Source organism: Serinus canaria, chromosome 2, assembly GCF_022539315.1.
Source record: "Serinus canaria isolate serCan28SL12 chromosome 2, serCan2020, whole genome shotgun sequence".
NCBI lineage: Eukaryota > Metazoa > Chordata > Aves > Passeriformes > Fringillidae > Serinus > Serinus canaria.
In genome coordinates, this window is record NC_066315.1 from 106,245,814 (window position 1) to 106,263,984 (window position 18,171).

The window sequence follows — 18,171 nt, forward strand, 5'->3', positions numbered from 1 at the left end:
CCAAAGTCACTTCAGTACCACTATTTGTTCAGCACAGAAATCTTTTAAGTTTATTTCTGCTTAGTTTCTAATGACCAATTTTCAAGTTTGACAAAAGTACTAAAAACACAATAAGGGAATATTATGTGGAAGAGTAAAGAATGCTACTTTGAGACGGAATCATCTCCTAAAGTTTAGCCCAGTCACACAAAAATGTTTCCTGTAGAGTGACTTATAGATTGCACCCTCACATATACTACTACGTAATAATTGCTAACTCTGCAACTAAAAAATCTGAACTGAAACAGCACAGGACTTTTCCAAAGCATCTTACAATAGAATTACTACTTTATGTAATGCCCAGAATATAGACATAACTTCCTAGTTCAGACAGACAGTCAAAAGTATTCCCACTTATGATTTCCCCTACTATGTACCTATCTTTTGTTTCTTCCACTGCTATACATTACGAAAAATGCAATTAACTATGTGGATGTTAAAGGCCTCAGATCTGGTAAGAAAAAGGCAGAAACAGCTTCTCTCATCATGACTTATTTTTAGCCTCTCATAAAGTTACTCTTTTGTCTGTTTTGCACCTTTCTGTAACCTAATAATCAAACTGATCAGTATGACCTGGTCTGTCTGTACACCTCAGGAACAGATGGTATCTACACATAAAAAAGTGGAGCTTTAGTTTGTCATATGTCTTCTAGCAGGTGCTATGTACAGATCCAATCCAGTAACAGACTTAACAGGTAAGCTGAAAATACTGACTGCTGACTTGCAAAGCACCTCTGTAAGAATATGCAGTACACATACAACTTAGTAATTTTCTGTGCTGTAACTCTAATGCAATATTTTAATTCCACAACGTCCTTGCACTTCAACAAGGACATCAAAACACCATCAGTTTATGCAATGGAAATGGAAACCTTAGATACAAAATTAGCTTTGATTTTTACTATATACACAAGGACATCTCATGAAAACAGTAGGGCGTACCAGATTTGTTCCAGGAACTGAATTTTGCTTCTCTAAGTCTAAACAGACATTTCATGCTAAAACTGCTGAAACAGCATGCAGCAGAAAACACTAGGTATAACAACCTGAGGGTTATCTGACTTTGATTTTTCCATTTAACCGAGAGACTTAAAAGTAGTAATGTATTTTATCAACCTGCATGACAATAACCAGTAGCTAGAAGTGTAATGCCTGAAAAAGACAGTTTCTTCAGCTTATGACTGCTGAAAGTAGATCCATTTCCAGATTCTCACATTATATTTGAAAACAGTTAAATGTCTGCAAATAAACAATAAGTCGCAGATATATAGGAGAAAAGAGGTGTAGAATCCTCCAGACATGAATATGCATGATTCTCCAAACAGAATATTCAGAGTATTCTGAGACGATCCTTCCACAAGGATCCTTGAGTCCACGTCTTAGGTAAATGGCCCATAGGGTGATTGAAGTCACAATTTTTGTTCTTTAGCAACATGCTCTAAGCAACTGAGCCAACCTCAGGGTACAAACACATTGAGAAAAGGAAATATACAAGATAAGACCTCTTAAAAAAATCTGCACACAAGATGTTTTCCTTTTACAGAGCTAACAGAGACCTCACTTACCTTGGTTTGGTTGCATATTCATGTTTGGTCTGGGCCCATAGTTGCCCATCGGCTGTCCCTGGCTCATTGTCATCTGATTCTGCACTGGCATGCTCTGTGACGATGGCACTGAGTGATTATAGCCACCCATGGACCCATGGCTACTTGAAGGCATATTCATGGAACTGTTTGTCATATTGAGCTGGTTAGGTCCAGGTCCTTGCATAGGCATATGGTTGGGTCCTTCAGAAAGAAAAACAGGGAAAATAGTTGTACATTAACTATCATAAAAGCAGATGAAAACAGTCATACTGAATCACAAAATTAAACAGAAGTCATTAAATACAATTACATGAAAATAAACTTAAAATACAGTTTGCATATGATTTGCTCACTTTAAAATATCAATGTGCACTATGTTATTTTAATCTCTACTGTGAAATACATTTTCTTTTGTTGAGTAACTAAAGCTACTGAAACAAAGGTGAATTATCATATAGCTCATCTTCTATCCATATCACACACAAAACTAGTCTTTTTAGTACTTGCATAATACAGTCTGAATTTCGTTCTGAATGGCAAAAGACTAGTGTAACAGAGAGGCTGAAACTTCATCAGAGCTGTAATTGTTACAATGGATGTAACACTTCTGTGTATTCAAACAACTCACGCTAGACAATTTTTTACAAATAACAATTATTATTATTTCTAAATGCAGACAGTATTAACATTGACATGGTATAATTACACAGAATCATAGAAACATTTTGGTTGGAAAAGACCACTAAGATTGTCATGTCCAACAACAAATTTAACACTGCCAAGTCCACCACAAAATGCTAACTTAGGCAAATTTTCATTCAAATGATTATACAGTCACCCATAGAAGAGAAGGTCATAAGCACTCCATGGATCACTGATGCAACAGCAAAGGCTTTTATGGAAAACCTGTGAGCCAAACTCATTCTACACAGGTGTTTTAATGCCCCTGTAGATAAAAATGTAACCAAAAGTTGCTCATGACAAGGAGACAACTCCTGAGTTTATCTCCTGAGATGGGAATAAGAACAAATCTTTGTGGTAAGAGATCAAGACTTTTTTTTGGATACTTCAATCATGACTTTTTTATAAGAATGACATGTAAATGGAAAGCATTTAGTGACCTAGGCTGGTAAACACATCACCTTTGCTGTGAATACGTAAAAGAACAACCTTGGAAATAAAAGAAAGGTGTGGAAAAAAGGAACAAAGGGGAAATGTTACAAGGAATGTGCTGCATCTTCTCTACTTGTAAATAAGGTGGCAAATTTCAACACAACAGAAAATCAATGCTTTTGATTTCTAATGGACCTAGCATTGCAGTGATTCAGACAGTATGAAACAATGTAGAATAAAAATGGCTGAAGAACTATTTAACATTTTTGATCATATACTATACAGCCAATATTCTGCAACTGTATTTGCAGATTACTAGAGAGGGGGATGATGACTGGAAGGATAGTCTCCAAATTATCAGTTCGACTCATGAAGATGCAAAGGAAAAGCAACTTGCTCCAACACCCATGTGCCAACAACATCTTTTCACCTTTTATTTCCCTTCTTCCTGACAACAGAGGTTGAATTCAGATTGTTCTCTGAATTCAATCTACTCTCAATAGGTACTTAAACAAGTACAACATTATAATACCATCTGGTCAGTTTACTCATTACTTTAGGTGGAATAGGTGAGCAGCTACTAGAACTAAAATTAGTAAGAGGTGGGACTGGATATAACTATGACAATTAAAAAAGGAGGTGAAATGCATGGATTATGCCCATGACAAGCACCACATGAAGACCTCATGAAAATATGTAGAACCAGAGGACATGACAGCTCAGGTCAACTGTAAACAAGGCAAATGCTGATACGTACAGGTTTCACTAAGAAAATGCTGCTGCTTAACATGACACAGGTTTGTGTTAAGCTAGCAAAGTCTAAGAAGATGAATTTAAAAGAAACTACACTAGTAGAGCTGCAGGAAGGTACTGATTTGTTTACATATTTCCCAGTGAAAATTTAAAAAAAAAAAAAAAAAAAAAAAAAAAAAAAAAAAAAAAAAAAAAGAAGAAGAACCAGAACCACACACACACCCCCCCGCCCCGCCTTCAGATCTTCAGATGTAAGCTCCTAAGTCCTTGGCTAATGAAAAAAAAAAATGCACTAATCTAGGGCAGAATGAAAGCAGAAATAAGGACACAGAGAGCTGCACACAGATACAATACTAACTGACTGAAACAAAAAGATGCAGAAGAAAAAGATAACAATGATAAATTAACATGGCTACTAAAGCCAAAGTGAAGAAACAGAGAATAAGTTTTAAAATCTGTTTATCTTCTTGCCCTTAAGACACCTTACTAAAACAAACACAAACCTATTTTGTCAAGGAAAGTGTAAAAGCTGAAAAAGGCATCAAACATGCAGTTCACTACTCCTGCAAAACAAGGTGAGCAGAGACTGCTGATATGTACAAAGGCAGGTCCACCACAAATACAGAAAAAGTAATTCAGTGAATAGGATTAGGCCCACAAGAGTACTACAGATGCCTATGCTGCCCCTCTTCAATTCAACACTGCTTAATTCTGTAATAATGAGAACGTGGAGACAGTTTAATTATGAAAAAGTGAGCTTGTCTCTAACCATGAGCTCAATCATGAATGTGCTCTGAGATAAAGCTACAGTGAAGAAAAGCTTCCTACTCTAGTGCCAAGCAACTGTTGCATAGCTGCTAGAAGACTATTTTAGAAGACTGCTAGAAAACTAGTAAAGGAAGGATACATAGGGTTAGTGCCAGAAAGTTAGAGCCTAAGAGCAGGTTTGTTTCTTTCTGATTAAAGGCAGACATTGCCAGTGATAGACTTCAGAGAGTTAGACAAGCACACAGGGAGCAAGTTTTGAAAAACTGGTAATGTAAGAAGCAAAATGAGGAAGGCAAAAATCATCACAAGAGATAGCTTGAAAAAATATCACACCATCTCTAAAAGGTTGGTTTATATTCATGTCTCAGATGGCACTAAAACAGAAGAGAGCATTCATAAGAAAAAGCTGTCATATGAAATGCGAGGTATGTGTATTTTCTGTGGCCAAAATCTAGGGGCTTGTTAGTGAGAAGCTAGAAAACAAGAAGAGAGAAAAAGCTAAGACCATAGGATCAAAAACCTTGCAAATGAAAAATAATAAAAATATATTTTACATTTTTTTATTGCTTGTCAAACTTTTAAAAGTTTTTTCTATCAAAAAAAACTTTTAAAAGTCAAAACACTTCATTGAGTTCTCTTGCATATAAGCCCAAAAAAATTGATTTTCTTTTTTATACAGATAAATGAAATAGGAAGAAGGGAATATGAATGAACTGAGAGTGAATTAATGAGGCATGAAGTATGTATTTCCACTTTAAAGTAATTGCTTTAAGTGCTATACTTAGATATATATACTTATAATTAGATTTGTGTTATAATGAAATTAGCAGAGTAACTATCTATCCTGAGTATAAACAGAAGTCCTTTTTCCTTTGACCGCCTATGCATATATCTTACCTCCAAGAACCTGTAATACAAACTAAATACATTTGAGACTACATTTGCAGGAAGGAAAGATTTTGAGAGAAGTTGTTGGGAACACACAAACACCTGTGTTGTGGTTTAGAACTGCTATTCCCCAGTTTACCATTTCCATTAAAACACTCCAAAGCACACACCACCTTGCTTGCTCTCCTGTATCCCCTCTCCTGTGCTGGGCTGGAGAGGTGAACAGGAGGCAAAATAAGTAAAGATTACAAGCTGAGATAAGAACAATTTACTGGAAACAGCAATGAAATAATTGCTCACCACACAGAATACCCACAATATCCTGCAGGTCAGAATAACCTCCAGGTCCTGGCCATGCCTCCTCCAGGCTACTGCAAAAATTAACTCTGTTCTGGCTGGAACCAGGAAGGACCTGTTATTCAGGAAGGTCACCTACCAGTGCCACAACAAAGGACAGAGCCCCCTACAGCTACTCTTACCTTTCAACTTTTTATATGTGAGAAGACAACCTCAAGAAATCAGGAAGATAAGCTGCCCCAGCATATCTTAGTTCATCATCTCCTTCCCAATCCAGACCACCCTTACCTTACATCCCATAAACTCAGTCAAAGTAACTCTTCAGACAACTATTTTTTCAGCTAAAAACCACAATCTGTCACAAATAACACTCAAGTGTATCACCACTTGAAAAAGGTTTGTCATGACTGTCTTGCCTGGCAAGAGGATACAGACACACATTTGTCAGGGGATGCAATTAAAGGCCCCAACAGCACTTCAGGTTCTGTATTAACCAGGACACAGGTACAAGAAAAATCATCCTTTGCCCTTCAGGCAGTGGGACAGGTCTGTAGCAGAACTTTAAAATTACGCATGCCCTGATGATCACTAGGCAGTTCTTCTAATCCTCTCATCAACCCTTCTCTTCTGCCCATACTCAGATCTGTGGAAGCACCTGCTCAGGTCATACCTGAAATCCTTAGCTGGCATTTTTAAGAGCCTGCGTTTTATTTTTTCCATGCTGGTCAACTGATGTCAGTCCTGGATTCTCTTGGTTTAAGATTAGGGACATAACTCCTTTTATACAGATCATCTCTATAGATATTTAAGATTTTGTATCTGGTTTTTAGTACAAATGTTTATGTAAGCCCAGAGTAAGTGCCCTAAAACCAGAAAGCAAATACATACAATGCAGAAATTATTAGAAATACAAAGAGAAATGCAGAGAAATTTCTCTGTGAAATACAGAAAAGCTCACAAGCAGGTAAACTAACACACACTTGAAAAGGTATGTGTAATTCAGCTATACACTTACCACGATGCTTCTGTTTCCCTTTTTCCAACCTATGAAATTATTTTAGCAAGCCTTTCTGATATTAGAGATGCCCTCATCCTAAGCTGTTTATCTTCACATCCTCAGAGAAAACTTCAAACTGAGATGGAAAGAACAGACATTCAAGAAAGGGAATATGTTGGAGGAAAGGCTAAATTAAAGCTTACTTGGAAACTGTATTTAAGTATCTGTCTAGGTGAATACCAAAACAAAGCTATTTACCTTTCACATATTTTCCTAAGAGCTCTTTTCTTATTCTATCTAATTACAAAATATGTATGTTTAAGGAGTGACTTTTCTCCCCCGTGGCTCTGCAGTGAAGTCATTATGCTCACATTGTGACTTAGTAATCCTTCTCCTTCGAAAAGATCGCTATAATAACAATAATATGATTACACTTGAGGGTCAAAGAGACTGATTTTTGAGAGGCAATGCTATTCTCCATGGGAACTGATGGATCTTAGATGGATAAAGGACACCATAATCAGAATATCTCTGCCCTACTTTGGGAGCAGCATATATTGCTCTTTACACTTCCAAATGCAGACCATGACCAACATGTATCATGAAACTACCTTCTCTAGATCTTTTATTGCACTTCTTACACACAGCCTCTGGAGGCTATTCAAGCTACTCTTTCAGAAAAGCTACCATTATCAAGTTCATTTTATCAAGATTTGCACAGAAATTAGAGAGTACAGCAATTGTTTTATTTTTTACTTTGTATAAAGTTTTGCATAGTTATTACTGTGTTTGCTGTCAGGAAGGTTATCCTTGACACCAGTGAGACATGAATTTTCAAAGATCCTTTGACAGTAGTTTCCTTTCTTGAAAGTATCAACACCTTAAGGAGCTTTTGTATGAAAAGTTCCTCCATAACAAAAAAAAAAAGGAAGGGATCCTGAACAAAAGCAATCCTGGGAATGCAATCTTAAGCTGAAAGCCATTTCACATGAAATAGGCAGTATGATTTTACAAGTGGAAATTCAGGAAAATAGCCTCTATATAAAGAAGCATGCTCTTCCATTGCCTACTCCACTCTGATCTGACTGCTAAAGGGAATAGTTACCCCGAAGCCAGTATTGGTAGGTACAATGTGGAATTTTATCATCCTCCTTCTCTGCTTTGTTTCTGTCTTGCCAAGTACATTTCCTTTTATTACAAAACAGGATGGCATAGAAACTGACTTAAAATTTGCACCTAGAACAATAATCTAGAGACCATTTCTTTACAAATCTCTTACGATTCAACATATCTTCAATAATAAAGAACACAGGAGATTAGTGGAAGCTGTATAAAAAAGACGTATTTTTTCTTTTAAATATTTACCCAAATCAGAAACAGCCGCTTTCAGATGTATCTATTTTATTATTATCTAATTATTTAGCTACAATGATTTCACATTATCTTTTTATGGAAGGATTTGTGTTCCCTCAGCCACAGGCCAATACCTTTCCCCAGTAAGCCCTCTAAAGCCAGCTGTACTGCATGGTTTCAAACAGACTAAATTTAGCCAGTTCTGTTCATCAGAGGAATGCTGTGTGTCAGCTACATCAAAGCCCAAGGGCAGCCTGATAAACACTGAATACAGGTCACGTAGCTCTGTAGCTAACAAACTCTAAGAGAGCTTGTACTCGGGGGCATTCAAAGCAGTTTTGTCATCAACAATCTAGTATCCCTTGAGCCCCCATGTCGTTTCAGTTGCCAGGCAACGCTGGTGTTAATGTCTTAGAGGAGAAAAACTTACCAGGCATCTGGCCGTTCATCTGGTTCTGCATGTGTGGTGCAGGAGGGCCCCCACCTACCATGCCATCTGAAGACATGTTGTGCGAGCGCGGGGGTGGGGGAGGGCCGCTCTGACTCATCCCGCCCGGACCCATAGGCATATTCTGTGTGGGTGGCTGAAAGGAGACAGTTTAGTCAAACACGAGAAGCAGTTAGTCTGACAAATATATTATATGTACATATGGTACAGCACTTGCCTATATAGTTCAACAGCGTATGAAAGAAAGCGCTGAAATGTATTTTTCATTTCTTTCTCTATCTGACATGTTTAACTCCCCCCAACATTAATTCTGGCAAAACGTTTAACATTTTAATAAATTTTACATGAAGTATTACATGCAGACAACACCACAGCACCTTTGAGCACCACTTCCAAAATAATAAAAAAAATCAATGCCTCATTTAAAATTACATCTGAACAGTTTAAGATTGCTGGAGTCACTCAGAGAAATAAGTGTTCACTGCAATTCTCTTACATCAACTATTTGTTGCTGTTAACAGCTTGCATAGGGACAAAACAGGTACAACATGAGATGAAAGCCTCTGAATGCTCATAGACCAGCAAAAAATTTGCACCTGAGTGTGGTAAAACACTAGCAATCTCTTCCCTGCTCTCCCCCAAAGCAATGAAGGCCTAGTTCATAATTCCATGCCAAACACCCCCTACAGACTGGAAGCACATTAGTGCTGGCCTCCAAAGGTCCAGAGACAGCTGCCTAGAAAGGATGTTTTTGGCAAATTTCCTAATGAAATTGTGAGGAAAATAACTGAATAACCTTGAGAGTTCAAAGAGGGAGAGCAAGAAAAACAATAAATACAAGGGGGAATTTACTGGTAGGTTCTCCTCATAGCAATGTAAGGAGACAGAGAAACTGCTAGTAGCCAGCTTTGCTTTCCTACTAAAAACACCTGTGAGACTCTACGATCCTTCTCACATACCTTAGCCAAGCACTTTCAGGGGAGTAAAAATCATCTCAGTGAGAGCAAATTCCTGGCTCTCTGGCTTGTTAGGACTCTGTCTACAGGTTATAACTATTCATAAAAAACTGTCCCCATGAGACAACCACGTGTGCGTTTTTCAACATTTCTCTTCATAGACATAACCAAGCAGGTGAACCCTAAGTTCCACTCTAGCCCAGTCCCTGCCTATGCCTACACTATTCACCAGGTTCATAAAGACAAAGCACAATACAGTAGTAAAGAGTAAGGCTTTCCCAGTGAGTGTATGTTGGAGATGGTAACAGCAGGGTAACATAGACACACATATATTCACTTGCCAGGGGAGGGGACTGAATGGTAATGGTAGTAATTCGTTGTCTCAACATTTCTTCAAATACCTCAAGGGTATTATTTTCCCTGCAGTACTTTAAAAAATTCTTCAGGAAATTAGTGAAGGCTTTTTTTTTTTCAGCAGGAAGAAGGAAGGAGATGAAGAAAAATATAAGCAAGTAGGCAACTTCTCTTACTAAATTCCTTTCATTGCTCCATGATGAAGAGAATAACATTTTATAAGCAAAGTTCCTTCTTCAGCCTATAGCAGTAGCGGCAGGAGGTGAAGAATGTAAGAGTGAAAGGCAGCTCTACCTTCTGAACACTGTGACTGAAATGCTGCTCCATTCTGCTTGTCCTTCCTCCACTAGTGAGCAACCAAGGCAAGGCTGCTTCCCCTCAGTTAGTCTTCTGTCCCTTCACCTTCAAAACTCACTATCATCCTAATTTTGCATTTAAGAGAATCTTACAGAAATTATATAAAACTGATATACAAAGAAACAAACAAAAAAGAAAACAAACAGACAATTTTCATTTTTATTTGGAATGTTCAGGAATACTATCAAAACCAACACTCTTGGTAACCTCCACATGAACAGTCAGAGCTCAGAGCCTATCCCATGTCAGCCTCAGAGAAGGCCCATGCCAGCAAACTGAGAGCAAAGTCAAAAATCATCCAAGCTGAAATGTTTTTAGAATTAAAATGAACTTCAATTCCAAGTATGAAACACTGGAAAGTCCAATGAAGTACTAAAGAAGATCAGCTCATACCTAGGTTTTAGCTATCCTGTATATAATATTGTACAAACATGGGCATGCCTTATCTGTGGAAAGAGGGATGAAAAAAGTTCTGAGGATTATTTAAACAAAACTATATATTCCAACTCTATTTAGTCTGAAGTTTTCAAAACAACTATCCTTCAAGAAAAACACTGCAGTTATCAAAAAGACAGCATGAGAGAGTGTAGACATGCAAGGACAGGGAAGAAAAAATTGTTAAAGACTTTAGATACAAAATCCTGCAAGAGACTTCACAAACCACAGGGAATTAAGTCAATTGAGGGAGCAACTGAAAACACCCAAAGAGGTACTACCAGAAAGTAATTCATCAAGAGGAGTTTCTGGATATGAAAATAGCCCAAAGACCTGTGTGAATCCATATCAGATTCTTGAAAATAATGCAAGAAAAAGGTCCAAGATGCTAAAAAAAAAATTCAAACTTCCATTAAAAGAAACTACCCTATCAGATAACTAGAAGGTAGACAAACACTATACCTCTACTTATAAAAAAAGTAGTAGGACCAATATAGTACAGTCAAACCTTTCTAATTTACTAGAAATTTTTACAAATATAAATTAAACCACCTAGCTGCATAATTAACAGAAGCCTCTTAACACAAGTTTTTTGATGAAGCCTTTTGGAGCAATACATTGTCCAATGGCACTGATCAGAAACTGCCCAGAGGGAAGCTCAAAGAGTAAAGGAACATACAGAACTCTCCTGAAAATATTTTAGTAAATGTCAACATATGAAGCTAATGTAGCATTACTGAAAATGTGGAAAAAAGAATAAGCAGAAGGTGCCAGGTGATGTGGATAAATATATGGCAATTTCATGGAACTGTAAACTACTTTCTTCAGAAAGAGGAAGCTCTTATTGCCATTAATCCAGAAAAACAGTAACAAACAAAAAAGAATTTACCACAATCCAGAGAGTGTGGTGGGGGAAAAAAATCCCAAACCAAAGCAAAAACAAACAGAAAACTCAAAACCCCATAAAATCTATGCATTATAACTGTGGTCGCTTTCTGATTGTCTTCAGTAATATCCAAAGAATATTACTGAAGTAATATCCATAGAATATTCAGTAATATTCAGGTAGAATACTAAAGAAAAAATGCCAATGTATTTGATTACCATGATACACATTCAATTTCGGCAAAAGAATCTCAAAAAGATACTGTAAAAATAGAAGGATTCTAAAGAGAGGCAATCAGTGATTGAAAACTTTGTTTACACCTGAAACAGCAAAAAGGACAGATTTTTTTTTTTTTGCATATAAAGGAATATAACTTAAGAGGATATGACAGAAAGACAATTTAATGCATGATACATACAAAAAGTAGATCATGCAATTTATGGTTTAACAAGAAAGAAAACCTCAGGAGAATAGTAAGTAAATTGAAGAATAACATTAAACATACAAGACACACCATAAATCACACAAATCTGAGGTATTCATCAACACAGTATGCTAGAACTAAGTTTAAATAAGATTAAGAGATAATTACACATACATATATGCAATAGAGATGGTTATATAGGATATTATATAGGATATTTTAAAAGAGCATTACAAGCCTTTGTGTCAGATCATAAACCAATCACTACCTGATAGTAATTAAAATGAAATGTCTCCTGCAGATATAATTATTCCCCAGTGAAATTCCTCCAGAGTATTTTTCTAGTGGATGCAGACAGAAGAAAACAAGAAAAAATTGTTTTTAAATGGTAATTTCCCGATTTCTATTGATCTGGACTTTTACAGATAATAAACTTCTTTAAATTAACTTCAATTTAAAAATCCCACAACAATAAAAAAAGCCCACCCAGCTACATAAACTAGATTATTTAACCTTTTTTGAACCTTACAGAAGTTAAGAAAATTGACTATCCCCAGGAACATGCACTAAATGCAGCAAAGACTTCTCAAAATGCAAAATGATCACACAGTATTCAAAAGAAACAACCCACCCTGTGCAAAAGAAAAGCTACCCAAAATTAATTCAAGCCATTAAGCCTAGAGAGGAAGGGTAAAATGACATCCAAACACAGGTTAACAAAACCAAAGGAAAAGCTACTTCCCTCCTTTTGCTGGAAGTGTGACAAAAAGGAATGAAAATTAAAATCACTGCTGATTTTATTCCATTTATGCAGTAGAAAATGTTAAATATTTTACTTCAGAAAAAAGTAAATTAAAGACTTAGAAAATGTTAGAAATAGCTTCACTTGCTAAATGCTAACTTTTGGCTCATTTCCCCAAACACACAGATTACACTTATAGTGGCTATGAGCATTTAAAATTTATCAGAGCATGAAAAAAAATAATTATAAGCTATTTAGTGAAACTCTAGAAATTTGAACTGGAAAAAAGACTGAAACCGACCCAACAGTTGCAACAAAAAAAAAAGAGACAAGAAAAAAATCAGATTTTAACTGACAAGTTTCAGCAAACAAAATCCTACTAAATCCAAAAGTTATTTAAAAGCATGCATTAAAGACAACAGCTACACTGCATTTTTTAGAGGAATTTCTTTTAAATAATAAAATACATCAAATACAAGACACAATAAAATCTAGGGTAAAAATGTGCACTTGAAGATGGTATATGATTTTTCTTACCACCACCAGCAGGTTTAAAGATTTATTTAGGGAACATCTATTGTTATGAAAACTGAGGTGTAATACCAACTCAGTCACAAAAAAAAAAAGGCAAAAACCAGGAAATACTGTTAAGCACATTAAAACACACTATTGCTAATCAATACAACTAGCAATAGATACTTAAAGTACACTATCAAAAATACAATTTTCTTGAAATTCTGTCAGAATAACAATTAAAAGCTACAGGAAATGCAAACATAAATAGCCTTCTTTTCTTTCCAAGAGAAGCCTTAACTCTGGATTTAATCAATCATCTTTGTTTTCAATTCTCAAATACCATTTTCTGCAAAGCAAAACACCCCTTCCCAGGGGGTAACTCTGCCCTGCTCATATCACATTGCTAATATCACAGGACCTGTCCCAGTCTCAGAGAGCAGTACTCTGTTGCTAGGTGGTGATGGCACCTGTGGAGTACTTACTGAGGTGTCAGACGGGGAAATAGAATTGTAAAGGAATATGCTTTTGAGATTAGGAAGAGCAGAAATTTAATTGGGCTACAATTCTTCCTCTATGAGGTACAAGGTATTCTGGTACTGAGTGTCTTCAATGAAAAAATAAAGACCCCGAATCAATTCTCAGCTAGTGTAATATTTGGGGGTAGGGAGGATTTCTACAGAAAAAACATTTACAATCAAGTCTAAATAGTGAAGTTAATTATAAATGTAATTTGTGCTCTTGCTGTTGGATTACCAGTTGTGAAGAGTAAAGAATTTTAAATTTAGAATGACAACCAGTTTATTTATCTTGATTTACATCAATATCTTCAAAAATTAGAGAAATTATGACTTAATACTTAAACATTCTGTTTAAAGAGGAAATTGAAATCTTTAATTGTTTCAAATTGCATATGTCACTGCATAAAAATATTTCACTGTCCCAATATTCTTTGACAACATTTTAACAAACAAAATTTAACCCTGAAATATCTGGTGTCCTCTTAGCAATAGCTACTCTGATATAAAATTAATCCTCCAAAAATTCTTTGGGGGGCTTTAGTAGAACTAAAAATTACTTAAATCAGAAATTTTAAAAACCATATTAATTCATATGGGTTTATTAAGAGTGACCATGCATCACTTAACTGTGGATGTTAACTCAGGAATCACTAAATTATAGAAACTAGACAACTTCTGAGGTGCTCTGTAACTCCCCCATAAAATGCAGTTCCTATCTGTCCTCAGCTTTGTGCTCCACAGCCCTTGTTTCTTTTGCTTTTAAGACGGTTTAATGTCTAGTCTGATACTTAGAGGTTTTGCTTGCATTTAGTAGTCTAAGAGGAAAAAAATCCACCTCTGTTCTAGCTAAAAGGCCTTATGTAAACTCACCTAAAGCAGAAAGAATCCAGCAGAACCCACACAGCAAAGCATTTGGGAAAGAGCAAAACCATACAGACTCTGCACCTATGTTACCAGACTACCTGGTACAGCTCTCAGGAAACAGCCTACAATTGGAAATGTATTTATTGTGCAGATACTGCACTACAGAGAGGCAAATGACATCTTTGAGTATGAAAGAATTACACTTTAGAGCATACTCCTCATTCAAACTGCCAGCTATTTTTACTGTTTTCTAAATCAGCCACAGAAGTTCATAGGCAATAGAAGTAGTTTTTGTGTACAGTGCACTAGCTCCCCGTGTGGACACACCTGATTAACAATACATGCAAAGTAGCTTACAGAACTCAGAGCAATCCTCTGGTTTAAAATGGCAGCTACTGGGCTCTGAAATCACTCATAACAACTGAAATTCCCATATTTATTTTTTTCTTAGTGTAGTTATTGGGTTAAGAAGCTCCCACCAGTGACTCTTCATTTCCAACAGCACCCCTTCAGTTGCACCAACAGAGCCGCCTTCTTCTCTTTTATAACATCTTAAAAAATTTTTTTTTCAAAACTATTTAACATTTAATCAATCAGAGCAACCATCCTTCTAAATCCAAGCTCCACTAATCACTAACAGCTCCCTTGCCTCTTGACAGGAAACATTCAACCTTCCTTTGGCTCTGTTCTCTATTAATTCAGTTTACAAATAGTTGAACTTGAACTGGGCATGGACTTGTATTCTGAAAGGTTAATGCAAAATTATGCAGCAAACTCCACATACCAGAAACAGATTTTCTGCTATGCTACCTGTCCTGATTTCTGCTGGGATAGAGTTTATTTTCTTCCCAGTAGCTAGTGCAGTTAGCTAGTGCAGTTCTGGGTTATGGATTCAGTAGAATAATGTTGATAACACACTGATGTTTTAGTTGCTACTAAGCAGTGCTTACTCTTAAATCAGAGATTTTTTGTTTTCCCAGGCTCTGCCAGCAAAGTGTACAAGAAGTCAGGAGGGAACATGGCCACCACATCACCACCATAGCTATCAAACTCTACCAGGCATTGGGTGTATAACTGGACAAGAATCTCATTAACTTAGGATTCCTCTCATCATCAGCACTAAAAGTTTTACTTCACAATTTTATTTTAAAGTGTGAAAACTGAGCCATATTTTTATTCTCAGGATGCCATCTTGCTTTACTCAAGAAAAGTCAAGTCAAGGTAATGTAATTAACATTTATATTAGACAACTTTTGTGTGCAAAATAATGGCTACTAAAAACCAGAGTGCACAGCTCATTTCTTAAGACTCACATTTTTTTCTACAAACACATCACAAGAACATTAAAACCATAGATTGAATATCACCCCTTTGAAAAATAAAGTGTGCAAAATTATATGAGTTTTCATTGTTTGAGTGAAACCATGCTTATATTGAAGATTTGTATTTAGGCAGCAGAGCTCCACAACTTAGAACCATTAAACATCATTACTAACACTTCATGAAAGCTTGTCTTCAAGTTAATTTTTGGAAGTATTTTTATTATTTTGGGTATGGGCAGTGGTTGTCTTTGGTTTTTGTTTGAGAGATTTTTTTGTATTAGCTTCGTTTGTTGTGGTTTGGGTTTTTTCCTATCTCTTGAAACAGTTGCTTTGGAAAGAACCAGCATTTCAGTGCCTGTTGAGATCAGGTGTTTATAAAAAGCTACCATTATCTTTCAGAGAAGTATTTTATAACTAAAGTGACATGGACTCCTCTAATCTGCCTGATAAGTCTGGGAACAGCACAAAATAAGGGATTTCGCAAGTGCTACAAAAAGCTTAATTTTTTAAAGAAATAGCTCAAGAAAAAAAGCTATTTCTGGTTTGTAATTAGAAAGTTTATTAATAACCTTTACAATATAATGAAATTTAGAAAAACTATTTAATGCAATGTCCAGATTCATCTATGACTTGGACATGGTACATTTTCTTGGAAGTCATTACACATACACACTGTAACTTAGTACTGGAAGAAACTGGCACTTCCAACATAAAAGAAAGCTTGATGTTACACAAGTGAGTAATAATCAGAAGCACTTATTTTCAACACCTTGAAATACACACTGAAATCTCATGCTCTGCATGCTGCCAGAATGTAAGAAAAAATGAAAAAAAAAATCACTTTCTATACTAAAAAAACCCCACAAACTCAAAAAACTGCCCCCCACAAAACAAAACCCAAAAAAACCAATAAAAACCCACACATCAGAGTTCCCAAATAATTTCTGCAGACCTCAATATCTGCCCATTATAAAATGGAGAGTTTCTCACCACATACCAAATAAAGTGATGGTCATGGGTTGTTTCCTTTAAAATATCGGGCAAAATGAAGACATATAACAGAGGGAAGATGTCCAAATAGAAAAGCTGGGGGGTTTTTTATTCAGGAGTCTTCAATGACTTTTTAAGGGCACTAAAAACACTTCAGAAAACAAAAAAATGTAAGTCAAGGAAGATGCCTGCTCTGCAGATTGAAATGTCATGTGTTTAGAAACAAATACACACAATACCTCACCACTGCTTCAATTGCATCTTTGCTCTCTACAGTTCAAGGACATCAGTATCTTGCTGTAGGCCTCCCTCAAAAGCAGCACCAGGGAAAAATCACAAGAAAGCAAGTGTTGTGTTCCTCATGGTGCAAAAGCCCTTTTTGGGAAGCTAGCTTATCTTATAAGGTGATGGTAAAGAGACTCTTGACTGTGATCCAAGAATACCTGTCACAACTCAGAAAGAGACAGCAAAACGTTGCATCAACTTCACATGTGAACTTAGTCACTGCTCTAATCCAGCTGGGAAGACAACACATAACAGCCCTGCCCTTAATAACACTGCTTTTCACATAGCTGAAAAAAGACTGGTTGACTCAAGAACCTCACACTTTGTCTTTTAATGTGAAAGAAGGTGTCTTACCCCAAAAGTAATAATTTCGTACTCTAGTAGGCATAAAAGACCACAGGAGCTTTGTTATGACACTGGATATTCAAAGTTTTCCTGGCTCACTTCACCCAGACTCTGCAGTGCTTGCTTCACCTGTTTCATCTTTCCACACTTCCAGGTCCCAGTTATATAAACATTTCTCTGCACAGCACTATTGAATAACTACACTTTTTGTTCTCTAAGGCCATACCAGAGTTTCAGAAATGACATCAGTCATTTCCTTAGAACAGTGAATTCTGAAAGGCAAGGGAAAAGGCACAACAGCCAATTACAAGCATTTCTCCTATCAATATAAAGCATTGAGTAATTTTGGCTCATATTAAAAATTTCAATGAACCTGGTAACTTACTTCTTTTGTTCATTGTGAATGATACCTGAAGAGAAGCATTCTCTTTCCAACCTCACTTTAACACATAACTATTACTTTTTATGAAATGCTTTAAAAGTTGTGAAATTTCTTGAGAGCTTATTTACCTGATTAAAACAATAACAGGATAAAACTTAAACAAAAAAGAAAATTTAGTCTACTGGGGGGAGAACAATCTTCCAGAAATGAATAGATGAGACACAACCCAACTTCAGAAGGTATCTAAACTCAAGTTCTCCTAACTTCTGTGGAATGGAACTGCAATAGTAGTAGCATAAAATTGATATATTTTAGTATTAAAAACAGTAGATGTCTACACAGTATCCTGCTCTGTAATTACTGTTACCATCCACACCTTGAAGACTGATCAACTGCTGATACATAAGCATGGTGAAGAGAATCATACTACCTCCAAGTCAGCATAAGCCTCATCAGCTCTTACATGGAAAGCCAGTGGAGGAAAAGACCCTGAAGTAGTTCATCATGCATTGAAAAAAGAAAGATAACATGGTATCTCACATGTTCTCAAATT

At 36.2% G+C, this 18,171-nt stretch overlaps 1 protein-coding gene across 3 annotated transcripts in view; it reads right to left on the bottom strand.

Moving 5' to 3' along the window:
• Nucleotides 1–18,171, bottom strand: part of SS18 (SS18 subunit of BAF chromatin remodeling complex) — a 42,435-nt gene that overhangs the window by 17,494 nt on the left and 6,770 nt on the right. For all 3 annotated transcript variants that reach the window (XM_050971038.1, XM_050971036.1, XM_050971037.1), the window contains exons 4-5: nt 8,225–8,378; nt 1,605–1,826 (exon numbers count right to left, since the gene is read on the bottom strand). In XM_050971038.1, coding sequence (XP_050826995.1) covers nt 1,605–1,826; nt 8,225–8,378 — 376 coding nt within the window. The remainder of the gene's footprint in view (nt 1–1,604; nt 1,827–8,224; nt 8,379–18,171) is intronic.